This window comes from Porites lutea, chromosome 4 (genome assembly GCF_958299795.1).
Source record: "Porites lutea chromosome 4, jaPorLute2.1, whole genome shotgun sequence".
NCBI classification, from domain to species: domain Eukaryota; kingdom Metazoa; phylum Cnidaria; class Anthozoa; order Scleractinia; family Poritidae; genus Porites; species Porites lutea.
The window spans coordinates 46,843,172-46,858,003 of NC_133204.1; the positions used below are offsets into that span (position 1 = coordinate 46,843,172).

Consider the following 14,832-nt stretch of genomic DNA (forward strand, 5'->3'; position numbering starts at 1 on the left):
ACTTGATGGTCATCTTACTAAGTAATTCCGAGACATCAGACGATGTTACAGACTTAAAACATGACAAGGCACACTGATGGACAATGCCATCGGACTCCACAACAATATCAGATATGGAGTCAAGTGAGTTTCGCAGAACTGTAATCTTCTCACTAAAGAAGTCAATGAACTTGTTAGCAAGATCACCATCAGACGCACACCCTGAAGGATACTCCGCTGGCACGCGCTTATGTAGGAGCTTATTTACCGTATTGAAAAGAGTTCGGGGATTATTACTACTCTCCCGTATAATGTCTGAGTAATAGTCAACTTTCGTTTTCTTGATCAAAGCTTAAATCTAGAATAATCCGATTCTCGTTTTGAAGAACGCCAGCGCCGCTTGAGAGCTCTGCGTTTTCTCTTTTCAGATCGTATTTCCTCAGTGTACCATAGGGCGGTTGGGCGAAGAGTAATGGTCTTAGTCTTCAGAGGCGCGTGTCTGTCTAACAACGACTTTAATGTAGTGTGATAGTCATAAACAAGTTCACCGAGACTAAAAGAAGCAGCATCCCTTACTAGCCTGGTGTTCTCCAACTGACCACAAGACTCGCTAAAATCAATATCACGAATCTTGCGATATGAGATTCGTTTACGCTCGAGTGGTAATTTAGCAAGGTCCAACAAACTGTGTACAGCAAGATGATCCGAGACAAAAGGATTGTGCACAGTACAGCGGCCAACTAATTTCTCATAAGCTCTCGTTATTATCAAATCGAGTATGTGACCATTCTTATGAGTCGCTTCAGAGACGTGCTGGATCAAATCGAACGATTCCAGGACTTGTAACAATCGTCGAGCATCGCAATCATTAGGCTCGTCAATATGAAAATTAAAGTCGCCAGCGACTAACAGGGCATTAGTAGTCGAAACAAGTCCCTCCAGAAAAGAACTAAACTCCTCCAAAAACATTCTGTCCGTGAATCCATTCCTAGGACTAGGTGGAGCTCGGTAAATAACGACAAGCCTAAGATTATGATTATGATGATTATGATTAGAAGTCGTACAGAGAGAATGAGTAAAGCGGAGCAAGCGTACTACTGATGTTACGTATTGAATGTTGTGGAGATTACTAATAACTTATTTAATTTAGAGGCTCTGATAGGGACCTTGGCATCATAGGTTGGACATTTATTACCTGGCTTGAACAGAAGAGTCTCCCTTTGCTGGCTTTTATTCGACTGACCCGATAGCAGGATACCGTGGCTCAAATAATAGTGACGATGATGACGACAATGATGGTGATGATGATGATGATCATGATGATGACGATGATGACGATGATGATGGTGATGATGATGAGGGTTGCTCAACACGAAAATATAAAATATTAGCAAGCCCACAGCAACAAACGGTTGAGTGGTGCCGGAGTAGGCCTGGAGCAGAACAATAATAACTTGTAGAAAATCGATCATAAAACGGCAATCTGATCCTTACGGCAAGGCGATGAAGAAGTAAATAAAAGAATAAACCAAAAAAGTATATAGGGCAAATTTGTGAAAAATATATATATTTTTGTTTTATTCTTTTGTTTAATTCTTCATCGACTATTAAATCGACTAAGAAAGATTGTGCGTGAAGGGCCAAACGGCCAGATTCTGGTTGATCTAGTCAACAAAAAGAGAGGAAAAAGCAAGGATGACTGTACATTTGTATTTTTCTTTTTCGGTATTTTGTTTAACAGTATTCTGTTATGTGTTTTGATTGAGCTGTGCGCCACACCTTGAATTTCAGCCATGGCCATGAGTCTCTCTTCGACTTGAGGAGGCGAGACGGCTGAAATTGTTTAATTTTGGTGTAGCGCCCAGCGTAGAAACAACCGTGAACGAACTAGCGCGGAAAGCAAGTGCGATGCGTGCGAGATGTCCTTGACAGAAGTGTGTCTAACTTGAGAACGAGGGCGAAAAACCGATGAAATCCGGAAACCGGAAAGTCATGTGACGCAGTGGCTGCTGGCACAAACAGGACCGAAACGAACATGGCGTTGTCTTTATTTTTCTTCGCATTAATGTTGGTTCCTTGCTTCCTCGGATCTGATGCTTTGGTGGGGGGAATAGAGGAACGGAAGACTGATGATCCTGAAGTTCTAGATGCGCTGGATTTTGCCATGAATGAATTCAACGCTATGCAAAACAACATGTATCGATTAATGGCGACCAAAGTGGAAGACGCAACCTTTCAAGTAAGCCTGTAAATTGAGGATTTTTTTGCAACCATCTCTGGTTTGAATTATGCGTTAACCCTAGTTAAGGCTTTTGTATAACTGCTGCCTTAAATTTGAGCGAAGTGCAAGTCAAAGCTAATGTTACTTACAGTGTATATCCTCTGGTTTGTAATAAAACCGAAATGAAACAATACTCCTTTATGTGGGCATGAACCGGAAAATAGAAATACGTTATCCCAAAAATCTCGCGAAGCTAAAAGGGGCAGCAATAAGAATAACCGGAAACAGGCCAGAGGGGAAAAAAATACGATGAAAGAAAAAAACATAGACAAAAACCAAAAAAAAAATAGGAAAGTAGCCGTGCCCGGATTTGAACCTGCACCCCAGCTTCCCTCAGCGCAGAAAGTGAGGCCTCATACCACGGAACCATGCGACAAATTCACAGTTCAATTCTTAAAATTAATAGTTTGAAGTATTTTTCTCTGCCATTCACACTGTTGGAACCTTTTGGAGCTGTAATTATCATGAATTCAAAGGTACATTTGACCTAAAAATAGCTTAAACGAGTATTTCAAAACCATTCTGCATTATTTCTGTATTTGCTCATTCTTGGGCTTTATAACAGCCAGTTGATGAATGCACTGGTCTTCTTCATTGCTACTCTTGCTGAAGTTCAGGTCGCGGTTCTTTGCATCTAGCCTGAATTTCATCCGATTACTTCGAGTCGTTATTACTCCCTCAGTAACGTCTGAACCGACCGGCCGTTAATGCCGTCCAGTGACGTCACTACTCCTTGACCTTTGTTTAATTCATGCAAAAAGTAAAACACAATTTTCACGTGGCAAACCAAGAAATTTGAAGGGAAATAAAGGAAACCGAGAATTGATTATTAGGTTGAAACAATTTTTAACTGAATTTCATTTTGACCTGCAAAATGACGAATGATCTTGACCCCTACAAATCAAACCATTTACTTGGGGTCAACTGTAAAAGAAATGGAAAGGAACAACAGTCCATTTCCTGTTATTTGTGTCCCAACAGAAACCTGACAGAGAGTTCTGCAGTATTTCGCTTAAAATAGCTTATAAGTAACCACAAACTCATGATTGAAACTGGAAGATATAATCAAACTTCCCGCAACGATAGATTCTGCCCTATTTGTAACTTGGGTATAATTGAAGACGAATTTCATTTTCTCTTCCATTGTCCAAAATACTCAATCCCAAGGGAGAAATTCTACAATCAAATCCAACAAAATTTTGTCGACTTTAATCAGCTATCTTACACAGAATTAATAATTAAATTGATGAATTCACAGAATTTTTCCGTAAATTCACATTTGGTGAAATTTGTCTCATTTATGTAATGATTTACGTAATAATTTGTTATCAAATGATGCTGATGACACTTGATTGACTATAGTAATCATTGCATTGCATTATCATTGTTATGATTTGTTTGTTTGTTTGTTTGTTTTTTTAATGCTAAAGCTTATGTTGTTGTTGTTGCTTACAATGTACAGTGTACAATGTACGTGATCAGTGTTCTGCAGATTATATCATGTAGATCCATTGTCAGAGAGAACAGAAAATGTAGATCAAACGGCCCTAAAAATCAGGCATCAGTTTCCTTCATACATGTTTAAATGTGTTAATGTTGAGGGTAGCCCTGTTATGGACTGGCTTTATGTCCAGGGGATAATCGAAAAATCCCTAGTTGCTTCATGCTATAGAACCAGGTTAAGTTCCACCATGCAGATGAGCTGCTTGGCTTAAATGCATAATTAGCATTACAAACTTACATATTGTAGACCTGAGTAGTCAATATATTTCTGAGCCCTGTGACATAAACACACATAAATGTTCATGTAGTAATGGTCCACATTGTGGTACATGTACATCATATAATTATCATAATATTCCTAGCAGAAACTCACTGTCTCTAAAACAATGGGGTCTTTTGTTTTGGTGGAAAGACATTATTTTAGAGATACATGTAAACACAACATTTATAGAAATGGAATATTGATCCCATAAAAGGGGCAGTTTCGGTAGGAAAAGATAAGCTGAAGTTTAACAGTTATTGAGGTTCAAAGGAAACTTGTGTCTGAGTTATTTTGAATGTGATAATTTTGTTTTCTTCATTTGTTAGTATGATGCAACTTTCCCTCTTTTATAACATTAGCAAGAAGAAAATTAAAGTAAGCGTGCAGTGAGGTACACTGTAGAACACCAGGTTAGAACTCAGATTTGGAATTTTTATCAAACCATTTGTGTTTCTTTATCGTTTAGTTAGTTGCTGGACAGAAGTTCTGTGTTGTCAGTGAGGTTGGTGTTTCCCGCAGCTGTCGCAATGATGATTCCCACAAGTCAGCTTCATTAGATAAATGTCCTGTTGATACTCTTGAGGTATTGTACTTTTTATATTATTATACCGTAAAATTCCGAAAATAAGCCCTGGGGCTAATATTTTTCAAAGGCTCTTTTTGAGGGGCTTATTTTTGGAGGGGCTTATACATGGAGGGGCTTATTTTTGGAATTTTACGGTATTATAATTTACCAGAGAGCCCACTTCACCAAAGGGTGCTCTTCAGTGGGGCTCAGCCTGCATAATATACACTGTGCTTAGAATAACTAAGTATAAAATACTAACTGCAATTTGTAGTTCCAGGAAATATCCATACTCCCCCCACAGAAGGGATTCCTTGTCATTTAAAGCTATAAAATGATGTGACATTTTTCAGCTTAAAACATTATGAATCTGTTAACTTGTTCTTAACTAAAATAATCAAGGGGCCCTGTGCTCTACGAAAAGGTGTATGGAGTCTTTTGGAAACCTAATAATAATATTATAAAATGGTCCCCAGAAAAAAAAGACAAGAAAAAGACACTGTGCAATATTACTTGAGGTCTTAAAAAGAACTGATCAAAGTTCTTATTTTAGGGCATTGTGTGATACGAGAATCACATCTGATCCTGTGCTACAGTAATTATTGTATAATGTGCAACTTGATTCGCGTCTCACAAGAGGGTGATAAACTTACTTTTGAGCAGTACTGTTTGTGAAATGTTTATTTCATCACCCCTGAAAAGCCTCTTATGGGAGAGCACAGCTTAAATTTGTTGGCTTGTTGAGGACCTACAGTGTGCAAGGTGTACTGTACATGTACATTGTACTTTACATATGTCATTAATCAAAGCTGTCTTTCAAGTGATTGACAGCTTCTGTTTTTTCTCTCTACAGATGCATTGTAAGTTTACTATTTACAATGTTCCCTGGGAAAAGAGAAAAGAGCTGTTGAACCATGAATGTGTGGGCTTAAAGGAGGAACGGATGCTCTCTTGTGAGCGAAGCGAGCCTTCTGTTAATACCTCAGAACCTGCAGATGAGGATAATTTTGTGACTGAGTATGCTGAAGAGGTACAGTTGTGATTGACATGTAACTGAGTCAGCCTATTCTAAAATGTGTTAAATAAAGTTCAGTTTTATCCTTGCTGTAAATTAGATCTATTTTTCTTTATTTTGGGCTATGGTTATGTATAATAATAAATTATTCTATAATAAAAGGATACTGAATTTAAACTGGGACAAAATTTAACCACAACACATGCATTTAGCTTTTGATATCATTGATTTGAGGTTTTTCCAATAAACTGAACTAGCGTGCATAAACTTGTTTTTAATGAATAATTATGCAACTCTTTACTCTAGGATTGCAACCTACAGCACTGTATGTGTCGGACAGTTTATTTTTAGTGGTACTTCATAATAAATTATTGTTATGACTTTTGCTTACTCAGGAAAAACCAGCTAAAGGTGTTGACCCTGAGGAAGAGACTTTTCGACAGTTTGTGATCCGTCACAAGAAGCCTTACTTAAATGACAAAAATGGTGAGTTTTTAAAAACCAGTTCTTGTGACCTTGTGTTCTTGTCTTGTGGGTAAAATGTCATTGGAGGTGTAGAGGCTAAGTGTTCAACATCTTGAACTTTACTAAACTAGATCTGATGGTCGGGGTCCAAGCACTGCGAGCAAACCTTGCTCCTCTTTGATATTCGGCTACAGCATGCATGCAGTGCTTTTAGGTTCCTCCGACATACATGTGTACTTTTGAAACAAGGTTTAACTCCAGCCATGTGAGCCCCGCAGCTTCTAGTGTGCACTTGTACAATGTGTAAGGCAGGGTTTTCGTGCTGAAGGGTAAACAGGGTAAATTTCACTCAACTTACATGATTAAATTTAACAGTTCATTATTTTTATTTCCATTAATTTTTTTAACAGAGTATATGAAGCGCTTGGCAATTTATAAGGAAAATATGATCAAAGCTAAAAAGATACAGGAAATGGATCAAGGATCAGCTAAATATGGAGAGACAGTTTTTAGTGACCTATCAGGTTGTTGTTTTTCATTTTATATACTAACAATAAGTTGTGAATAATATATAATTACATACTCAATTCTGATTAATAATTATTTTAATTTTGTATCTGAACATGAACAGTGGAACCCTGTTGATGAGACCACCATTGGATCTATAATCCTGGTTGTATTAACAAGGTGTTCATTTTAATGGGGTCTTCAAAGCAATACCAGTAATTAGAACCAAAGGTAACGGAATGCGGTCGACAATGATTAAAAGTCAAAACGCCCTTGCTCCATGACGCTGTGCTTTGAGTAAGTTTGACGCCATAGATGGTCTATACACAGTTTGTATATACCAGTACACACTCAATCCGTGTGAACCCACAGGTTGCCAGCAGGGTCTATAGTTGATTATGTCTCATTGTTGGTTGGAATTTTTATTGCTTTTAGGCTTGAAAGCAGTAATAATATATAATAATAATAAACAATGAGCAAATGCAAAGGTCATACATGCACTGTATGTATCGTTGCAAATGAATGCACCCTAATACTGTCCCTGGAAGAAACAACTTGTTGTTCTTTTTCACAGAGGAGGAATTCAAGAAATATTACCGAATGCCTGGATGGGGAAAACCACTGTATGAAATGAAAGAAGCTAAAATTCCAGAAGGAGCTATTCCAAATGCTTTTGACTGGCGTGATAAAGGTGCTCTGTCTTGTCTTAGATTATCTTGTTGAACTTTGCAATGTACTGTACAGTAGCTTGCTTGTGCATTTTCTTTTTAGTTAATTTTTTTTTTTAATTTACAAACAAAGAAATTGGAATTGGTTAGGAAATCATTTATTCTTTTTTTAACACATATTCTTGATTTAAAATATAAATGTACTTGATGTGATTGAGCAGTGTAATAATTATAATAATTACTAAGTCAGGATTATTTTGTTTATTTTCCAGGTGCTGTGACTGCCGTTAAGAACCAGGTGAGTGAATCAAATCTACATGTAGATGATTTACTTTAGACATTGTAATAATAACACATTAACAAATCTTTGAACACCTAAACAAATCTTTGAACTTGATATTCTTGTCTATTAGGGTATGTGTGGTTCATGTTGGGCTTTTTCAACAACTGGAAATATAGAGGGACAGTGGAAAATCAAAAAAGGCAAATTGGTATCACTCAGTGAACAAGGTACATATGTATTATAGCGTGCAAGTTATTTGTGATAATTATCTTTTTTTTTTCGCTATCTTGAAAAGCTAATTCTCTCTTTTATGGTGGAAATTTCTTAGATTTACTTCATAGTAAATACATGTATATTTTTTTTCTGGATGCAAAGAAAATCATTTTTACAGCTTGCCATTCGGGCATTCAAATTCCTCAAAAAACATTACTTGCCTGTTGGGCAGGTTAAAAACAGAATTCACTAGCCCGATAGCAAAATCCACTAGCCCCAGGCTATGGGACACTACTTTCTTTGCACGCTGTTTTTATTCCTTCGTTTTTTCATACTTTAGGTTAATCGTCAGTCTTTATTTTTTTTCAGAGCTTGTTGACTGTGATAAAGTTGACCAAGGCTGTGATGGTGGACTTCCTTCCACTGCTTACAAGCAAATCGTGAAACTTGGTAATTCTATGAACTGTATGAATGCATACTGACTTTCAAATGGAAATTGACTTTCAGCAACTGCTGGGTATAGGTGCTCTACAAGGGTTCCTTACATTGGAGCTTATCCAGTTTCTTTAGCATGATGCACCTTGGAACTAAAACTTATTTTCTACTTCTCTCTAGAAAGAATGCGCTATAACATTTTAAAAATATCCTTATTTGGTGAAGACAGAAACTAATTAGTAATTATCATTTCACAGGTAGTGTTAACTGCTCTAATAAATGTGACCACTGTTCATTATAATTCAGGTGGTCTTGAGGCAGAAAGCGAGTACCCTTACGAGGGAGCTGATGAGAAATGCAAGTTTAAGAAGTCCGAAGCTGTGGTGTATATCAACTCATCAGTCGCAATATCCAAAGATGAAAACAGTAAGTAACATTTACAGTGAAATGATGTTTTGATTTCTTTCCATCCGTGTATCCTCAAATTTTCAATTACGATTTGTAAGAGGTCCTTTGAATGTAAATTATAAAAATATGTATTATTGTAGAAGTGTCATGGTTCCTATTGAGCTGGTAAGCTTATTAGTTTGCCACACGTAAAATAATAATGTTATAACATGGGTTTGAAAACCTAGTGGCAAGGAACCCACTGCGGGGCATTTAAATAACAGCCTGATATTCTCTACTGGTGTTTTCAAACAGTGTTTTTAAACAGCATATCAATGGAATTAAAGTCAAGGCTGTGCTCTCAGGAAAATTGAAGGGAGCCCAGCATATGATTTGTATGAAAGAACTAAGATTTTCTAGTAGCCCTAGAGCAAAAGTTAGGTGCCAGGGACCACCGAGCCCTGCAAGTAAATCAAACATGAACTGTATACAGTGCAGCCGTAATGGAAGGGTTTGACCGTGTCCAATAAAATTGAACACAGCAGTTAATAAATAATCATGTAAAATTTTATTGGACCTGATCAGTCAAATAGGCCGCCTTTCGCAATAGTTTGTCATGTAGTCAAAATAATTCACTTTTGGAAAATTTTGTTCGTAGAAATTGAAAGAACCTAAATTAAAATTAAGCAACCTGTAAATTTTCAGCTGTATATCACAAAAGTAGCGATTGCAATGGCTGCCGAAAGTTAAAAGGATTTGTATGGGGAACACAACTCTTGCCACCAAGTCATGCTTGAGTGGTTTTCCATACAAATCCTTGTAAATGCTGAAATTTTTTCTTTAAATCTTTCCCTTACCCATTTAAGGGCTCAAATTGCCTGTTATAAATAAAAAGGAGATTTGAGCCCCGTAATGCTTAAGAAAATATTTAACGACAGTTTGAAAATTTTAAAATTTACAAGGATTTGTATAGAAACCACTCAAGCATGGCTGGATGGCAAGAGTTGTTTTTCCCATACAAATCCTTCTACCAGTAATTTTTCGGCAGCTGTTTCAATCGCTGCTTTTGAGATATGCGGCTGAAAATTTACTGGTTACCTAATTTTGATATGATGTCTTAGTTTGTGCTGACAAAATCTTTCAAAAGCGAACTGTTTTTTGTGTTTAGAGGAAGTTGATCACATGATCAACAGTACTAATGTAATTAAAGTGTAATGTTCTTTTACTGCGTTGCACGTGTATATTCTTTGTGTTTTTGGTACATATTTGTGCATGTAGGCCAGTTTTACTGTCTTTGCCATTGTAGTAAATTTTTGTATTTGCCTCACAGAAATGGCAGCCTGGTTAGTTGCTAATGGACCAATCTCCATTGGTATCAATGCTATCATGATGCAGGTAGGACGTATTATAATATTATTATTATGTTTTACCATCCTCTAATCTGCAAAAGTGTCTTCTTGAATCAAGGCATGTCTGTTGTGTGACACCTCCTAAGTAACACACCTTTGACTCAACCCTTTCCTAAAATTCGAGACAAAGACCTAGTATTCAAAATTGCCTGTACCCACTTTACATGAATATGTAGTAGGTTTTTTGTGTTTTGTTTCACGAAGGGTGAAAAACAATTGAGTTTCAAGAGCAAAATGACAGGTTTTTGTCATGGAAAACTGTGACTGTAATATTAAATGGCAATCCATGTGCATCTATAGATCTAAACTTCACGCACACTCACGACATAAAGGTTACCGTGAAACTGTGAAAGGTTTGAACCCAGATTTATGCGTAATATCGCTGTACAGTGTACATCTTTTTTATACACTTTATACTACTACATGAGACATTTCTGCAATTTACTTGGCTTAGAACAGTGGTATTTCAGATTAATTTGAAATACCTACATGTGAAAATTACAAATCCTTTCTGGGTAGTAGTATAAACAAATAATAGCATGATTTGTACATGATATTTGGCATAAATTAACCACTTGTGATGTTTCAAAATTGTCTCAAATTACGTACAAGAATTTAGAAAGATCACTCGTGGTATTTATGCCAAATATCACTACAAATCATGCTATTACCTAAACAAATACTTTACTTTAAAAATGTACTTTAATAATGTATGTGTTGATTTTTAAGAGTGGCTTTGATGCCAAGCACAGAAAATTTATATGCAAAGAGATTTCTTAGTGATTTCTCTCTTTTCCCAATCTGAATTTGTTAGTTTTACCTGGGAGGAGTTGCCCATCCATGGAAGATGTTTTGTGACCCTTCAGAGCTGGACCATGGTGTGCTTATTGTGGGCTATGGTGTTAGTAAGTATCTAAGAAGAACTGGGCTAGTTTTGTAGCAAAGCCTTGGAATATGGATTGCTATTATTCGTGACCCCAATTATCAGAAAAAATAAATGTATAATCAACACATTTCCCCAGTAATTTCGTTTTAGGGACATTAACCAGGATCTAAAACTATTTTTGGACGGTGGCCGGATACGATGACCGGCCAAAGAACTTCTGCTCGGTCAATTCTCGTCTCTAACCGGTCAAAATATTGGGGGGAAAAAAAACTTAACTTATCCTTGTGTAATTTTCTATTTTGTTAACCTGATTGTAATTTTGCAGAGACAAGAATGAGAGTACATGCGTGACGGTTTTACATGACTGGCGAGTAAAGTGTTTGACCAGTCAAGTCGCCATTCTGGCCTGACATTGTTCGTTGACCGGCCGTTATTTTGAGGCCTCATTTACTGAGTTGTTCACTGTAAAGAGATTAAAAAGCTGACATTTAGTACACTAGCCATTCATCAGAGCAATTCGCTATTATTACTAGAAGTAGTAGATAAATGTTAACTTGTCTTTCCCTTGTGCCTCTAGAGAAAAGCTGGATATGGGGTGATGAACCATACTGGATCATCAAGAATAGGTAAGTTATATAAGATCACTCTAACCTGTTTTTCAGCCCCTCTGTATCAGAATCCATCCAGTTCTAAAGTGAATTTTAACCCACTCAGACACAAAAATCAATAACCAATAAAAGAAAATTATGTTAGTCAAGATCTCAGGGCTCAAAAACTTCCTGTCCGTTAGACCCAGTCGGGGCTTGAAAATCTTCTTTCTGGGCAAAGATCCAGGCGAGTCATTCTCAAACTGAATTATGAACTAAGACAACTAGCCCAAAGGAAAAGGTGGAATACAAGTTGGCATACAGGTTATTCAAAGGATTTCTTGGAACCATTTCAACCAGTGGCCATTAGAGAAACATTAATTTTTTTTCTCCCAGTTAACCGCAAAAAACAAAGTTAGAATACCATTACATTATTGACTTTCAGTTGTTAAAATTTGTGTTGATTACTTCCTTTTCAGCTGGGGTGAAAGCTGGGGAGAAGAGGTCAGTTCAATCTTTTTTTCTAGCATGGCACATTTTGATGATCCTTAGGCTTAACGATAAGATTACGCAATTTTGGAACAATTTTTAAGCGTAGTAAAAGTTTTGACCGCTCAGAGAAGCATTGAAATAACGGAGAATTTTCACAGAAATATAATCCTTGGTTACTAGACATTCCCTTTGCTTATAGACACAAATTCTACATAAACGGTACTGCACCCCTAGCTTAACCAGAAAATTGCCATTGTGCGTGATAAAAAGGTTAATGTTTGCATACAGCCATCCTTATATGCGCTATTGGTATCTGAGCCCATTTGGTCAAAAGGTGGATAACACTATCTATCAGAGAAGTCTCTATCCACTAGATAGTTCAATCGGTTCCCCTAATACTTATCTACTTGATAGTGATTTATCCGGTGGGTAACGCTATCCATCTTTTGAACAACCGGGGCCTGATGTTGAGGTGTACCGGGTGTTAAGCTCTTCATATTCCACTTAAATTCCTTTTCGTTGACATGTCTACAGGGTTACTATCTGATCTACCGTGGTGATGGAAGCTGTGGACTGAACACCATGTGCACTTCAGCCGTCATCGAGTAATCATTTTTTAGACGCTGTTCAGCTTGGTCAGTAAGGTCATCATTGGCCCTTCTTCATAATCATAATGTTATTTCTTATTTTTAGGTTCTCACAGGAAGATCACCCTTCTCTTACAGTTAGAATCCGCGACTAAGAACCTACATTTCCCAAATTAGCTTAAACAGGTTCTTACGTAAATGGTTATTGGCAGAAATTTCTTAAATATGTTCTTATTTTCTGATGAAAAAAAACTACGTTGTAGCTAAGGGTATTTGTTGGTATTCAGCTTATTCCTTACATAAAATGTGCATACTATTACATTGCAGTTAGAGTGATGACCTGTGTCTCCAAAAAGGATCCAGACTCCTGAATGTTGACTTATTAAAATTATTTGCCCAATTGTACAGAAATTTTTAAAGCCTGTTTCAAATTTTAGGCTAAACAGGTTCTTGTATAGTGGGGACCTAACTGGCCAATTTTAGCCTAACAGGTTCTTAAAAACCAAATCTGGTAAATCCAAATTTTGGAGCTTCTATGTAGGCTTGGACACACCTTTCCCTCATTTCTAGTCATGCTGCTGGTTGTTGGCGTTTGTTACAAAATGAATTCTCACTTTATTGACACGGCTCAGGGGCACTCAACGACGGTTTCCTCCTAACTACATTGAAAACGCTTTTTAGGCTACCCAGAGTACTTTTAGCTCTCAGGAAATGCATTCCAAAAGCGGTGCAATGAAATAGGCAATTTTGCTACTTCGAACTGATATTTTACAGAAAACAAGGGTTGGGTGCCCCTGACGCCTCGATAAAGAGCATTAAAAACGTCATCTTCAGGTAGATTTCGTTCCCCCAGCGGCCAGATTTTACCCTGGGTACCAGAGGTTTTTTCTCGCGTGCGGCGAGGAGCTTCGTCGGCCGCAGGCCGACATCATGATGTCTTCGGCCGAAGGCAGACTTGACCGAAACCGGAAACGTACATGAAAAGCATCTGGCACCCAGGGTGGCCCGATTTTATTTGCGCCCTAAACTAGTACTACACAGGCTACAATGATTTTCATTTAATTGTTTTGTGATGTTTGTTTTCTTGCAGAGGTGGAATAAAGACGTACACCTTGAAAATATATCTGGCTTGCTGTTTTTTAAATTTTAAGCTTTTTATAGTGTAGTATTTGTATTATCATTTAGTCTTCTCTTTTATATATATTTCGTAGTACCCTTATTCATTCAAAATGTGACATGATTTGTATCGCAAATTGAAATTTAGCAATGATCCAGGAGCTAGGAAAGACAGGCTATATTTGCTGGCTATTTTCCAACGAACAATGGATGAATGAATGAATTATTTCATATACTTTACATCAAAGTAGAAATAGTTCTGGAAAGCATCGTAAGGAAAAAGCTCAGACTCAGAATTAGTAAATTTTTCCGCATCTCCTGATCTACGGTTCTGGTCTCACTTTCTTAGACGAGGGAGAGCCGGAATACTATTTTAAAAAAATGATGACTCCATATTGTAATTATAATTACGCAATTTTGCCAACGTTTTCTTTTTTGTTTAATTTGTTCGTTATGTTTTTTACTTATTCCATTTTTAGTTTTAGCGGGACTGTTTTAGGTATTTTGAACTGTACCTATTTTGTAGAATTTTATATTAAATCACGGGGCAAAGCAATTAAAATTGTCTATGGGTTGATTTCTTTTATTGTATTGTACGCAACTAAGACAACTTAAGGTTGGTTTTCACTACAGTGGAACCCCGCCTTACGACTACTCCGTTAACAGCTGCGTTAATACCACCATCCCGTTATTGCGACCACTTTTTTGTGGCCCGAACAAAAGCCCACTCATTTTCTTATCTGAAAATCCCGTTAATCCGACTACCCCGTTATTACGACCAACGACCACCTTTAGGAGTCCTGAGTCGTTATTTTCTTTATAAAATTACTCCGTTAATACGACCAGTCAAAATGCTTGGTGGGGCTGCTGAATGAAAACAGACACAATCTGACAAACAATAACCCGTTACAAATATTTTATTGAATGTTTTTAGGCAAAGGTGTTAGTGGTTAGCATGACATCCGGTAAATTGCTGTGTGCAGTAAAAAGGATGCATGAAGATCTGAAAGACTTCACTTTGTGTAGTTCGGAGGCAAGTGAAGTCGCAAGTCGAGTTGTTGTTCGATTCAGTCGAGTTTATAACTCTCTGTGCGACTTTCACTCAGGGGCACCCAACATCAATTTTTGGAAAATATCTGTTCGGAAGACGATTTGAGATCTAGAATTTTCGGAAAATTTGTTGTAAAATTTC

General features: G+C 37.2%; 1 protein-coding gene across 2 annotated transcripts; it reads left to right on the forward strand.

Annotated features, from left to right (window-relative positions):
- Positions 1-1,980: 1,980 nt before the first annotated feature.
- Positions 1,981-14,202, forward strand: LOC140933841 (cathepsin L-like). 2 transcript variants are annotated; one of them, XM_073383502.1, is made up of 16 exons: positions 1,981-2,218; positions 4,492-4,608; positions 5,444-5,620; positions 6,001-6,091; positions 6,481-6,594; positions 7,152-7,268; positions 7,518-7,543; positions 7,659-7,755; positions 8,111-8,191; positions 8,483-8,602; positions 9,894-9,958; positions 10,787-10,877; positions 11,436-11,484; positions 11,925-11,949; positions 12,472-12,572; positions 13,615-14,202. In XM_073383502.1, exons 1-15 carry the CDS (start codon positions 2,015-2,017, stop codon positions 12,544-12,546), a joined length of 1,449 nt encoding a protein of 482 aa, XP_073239603.1. In that variant the 5' UTR covers positions 1,981-2,014; the 3' UTR covers positions 12,547-12,572; positions 13,615-14,202. The 2 variants fall into 2 exon arrangements, 1 of the variants encoding a protein (XP_073239603.1); XR_012165083.1 differs by lacking the exon at positions 11,925-11,949.
- The last annotated feature ends 630 nt before the right edge of the window (positions 14,203-14,832 follow it).

What these genes read in the sequence shown, in the direction of transcription:
- LOC140933841 (XM_073383502.1), top strand. Translation starts at nt 2,015, where the DNA reads ATGGCGTTGTCTTTATTTTTCTTCGCATTAATGTTGGTTCCTTGCTTC. An exon ending in TGGAAGACGCAACCTTTCAA is followed by an intron (nt 2,219 to 4,491) that starts GTAAGCCTGTAA and finishes TTTATCGTTTAG; the next exon opens with TTAGTTGCTGGACAGAAGTT. An exon ending in AATATCCAAAGATGAAAACA is followed by an intron (nt 8,603 to 9,893) that starts GTAAGTAACATT and finishes TTTGCCTCACAG; the next exon opens with AAATGGCAGCCTGGTTAGTT.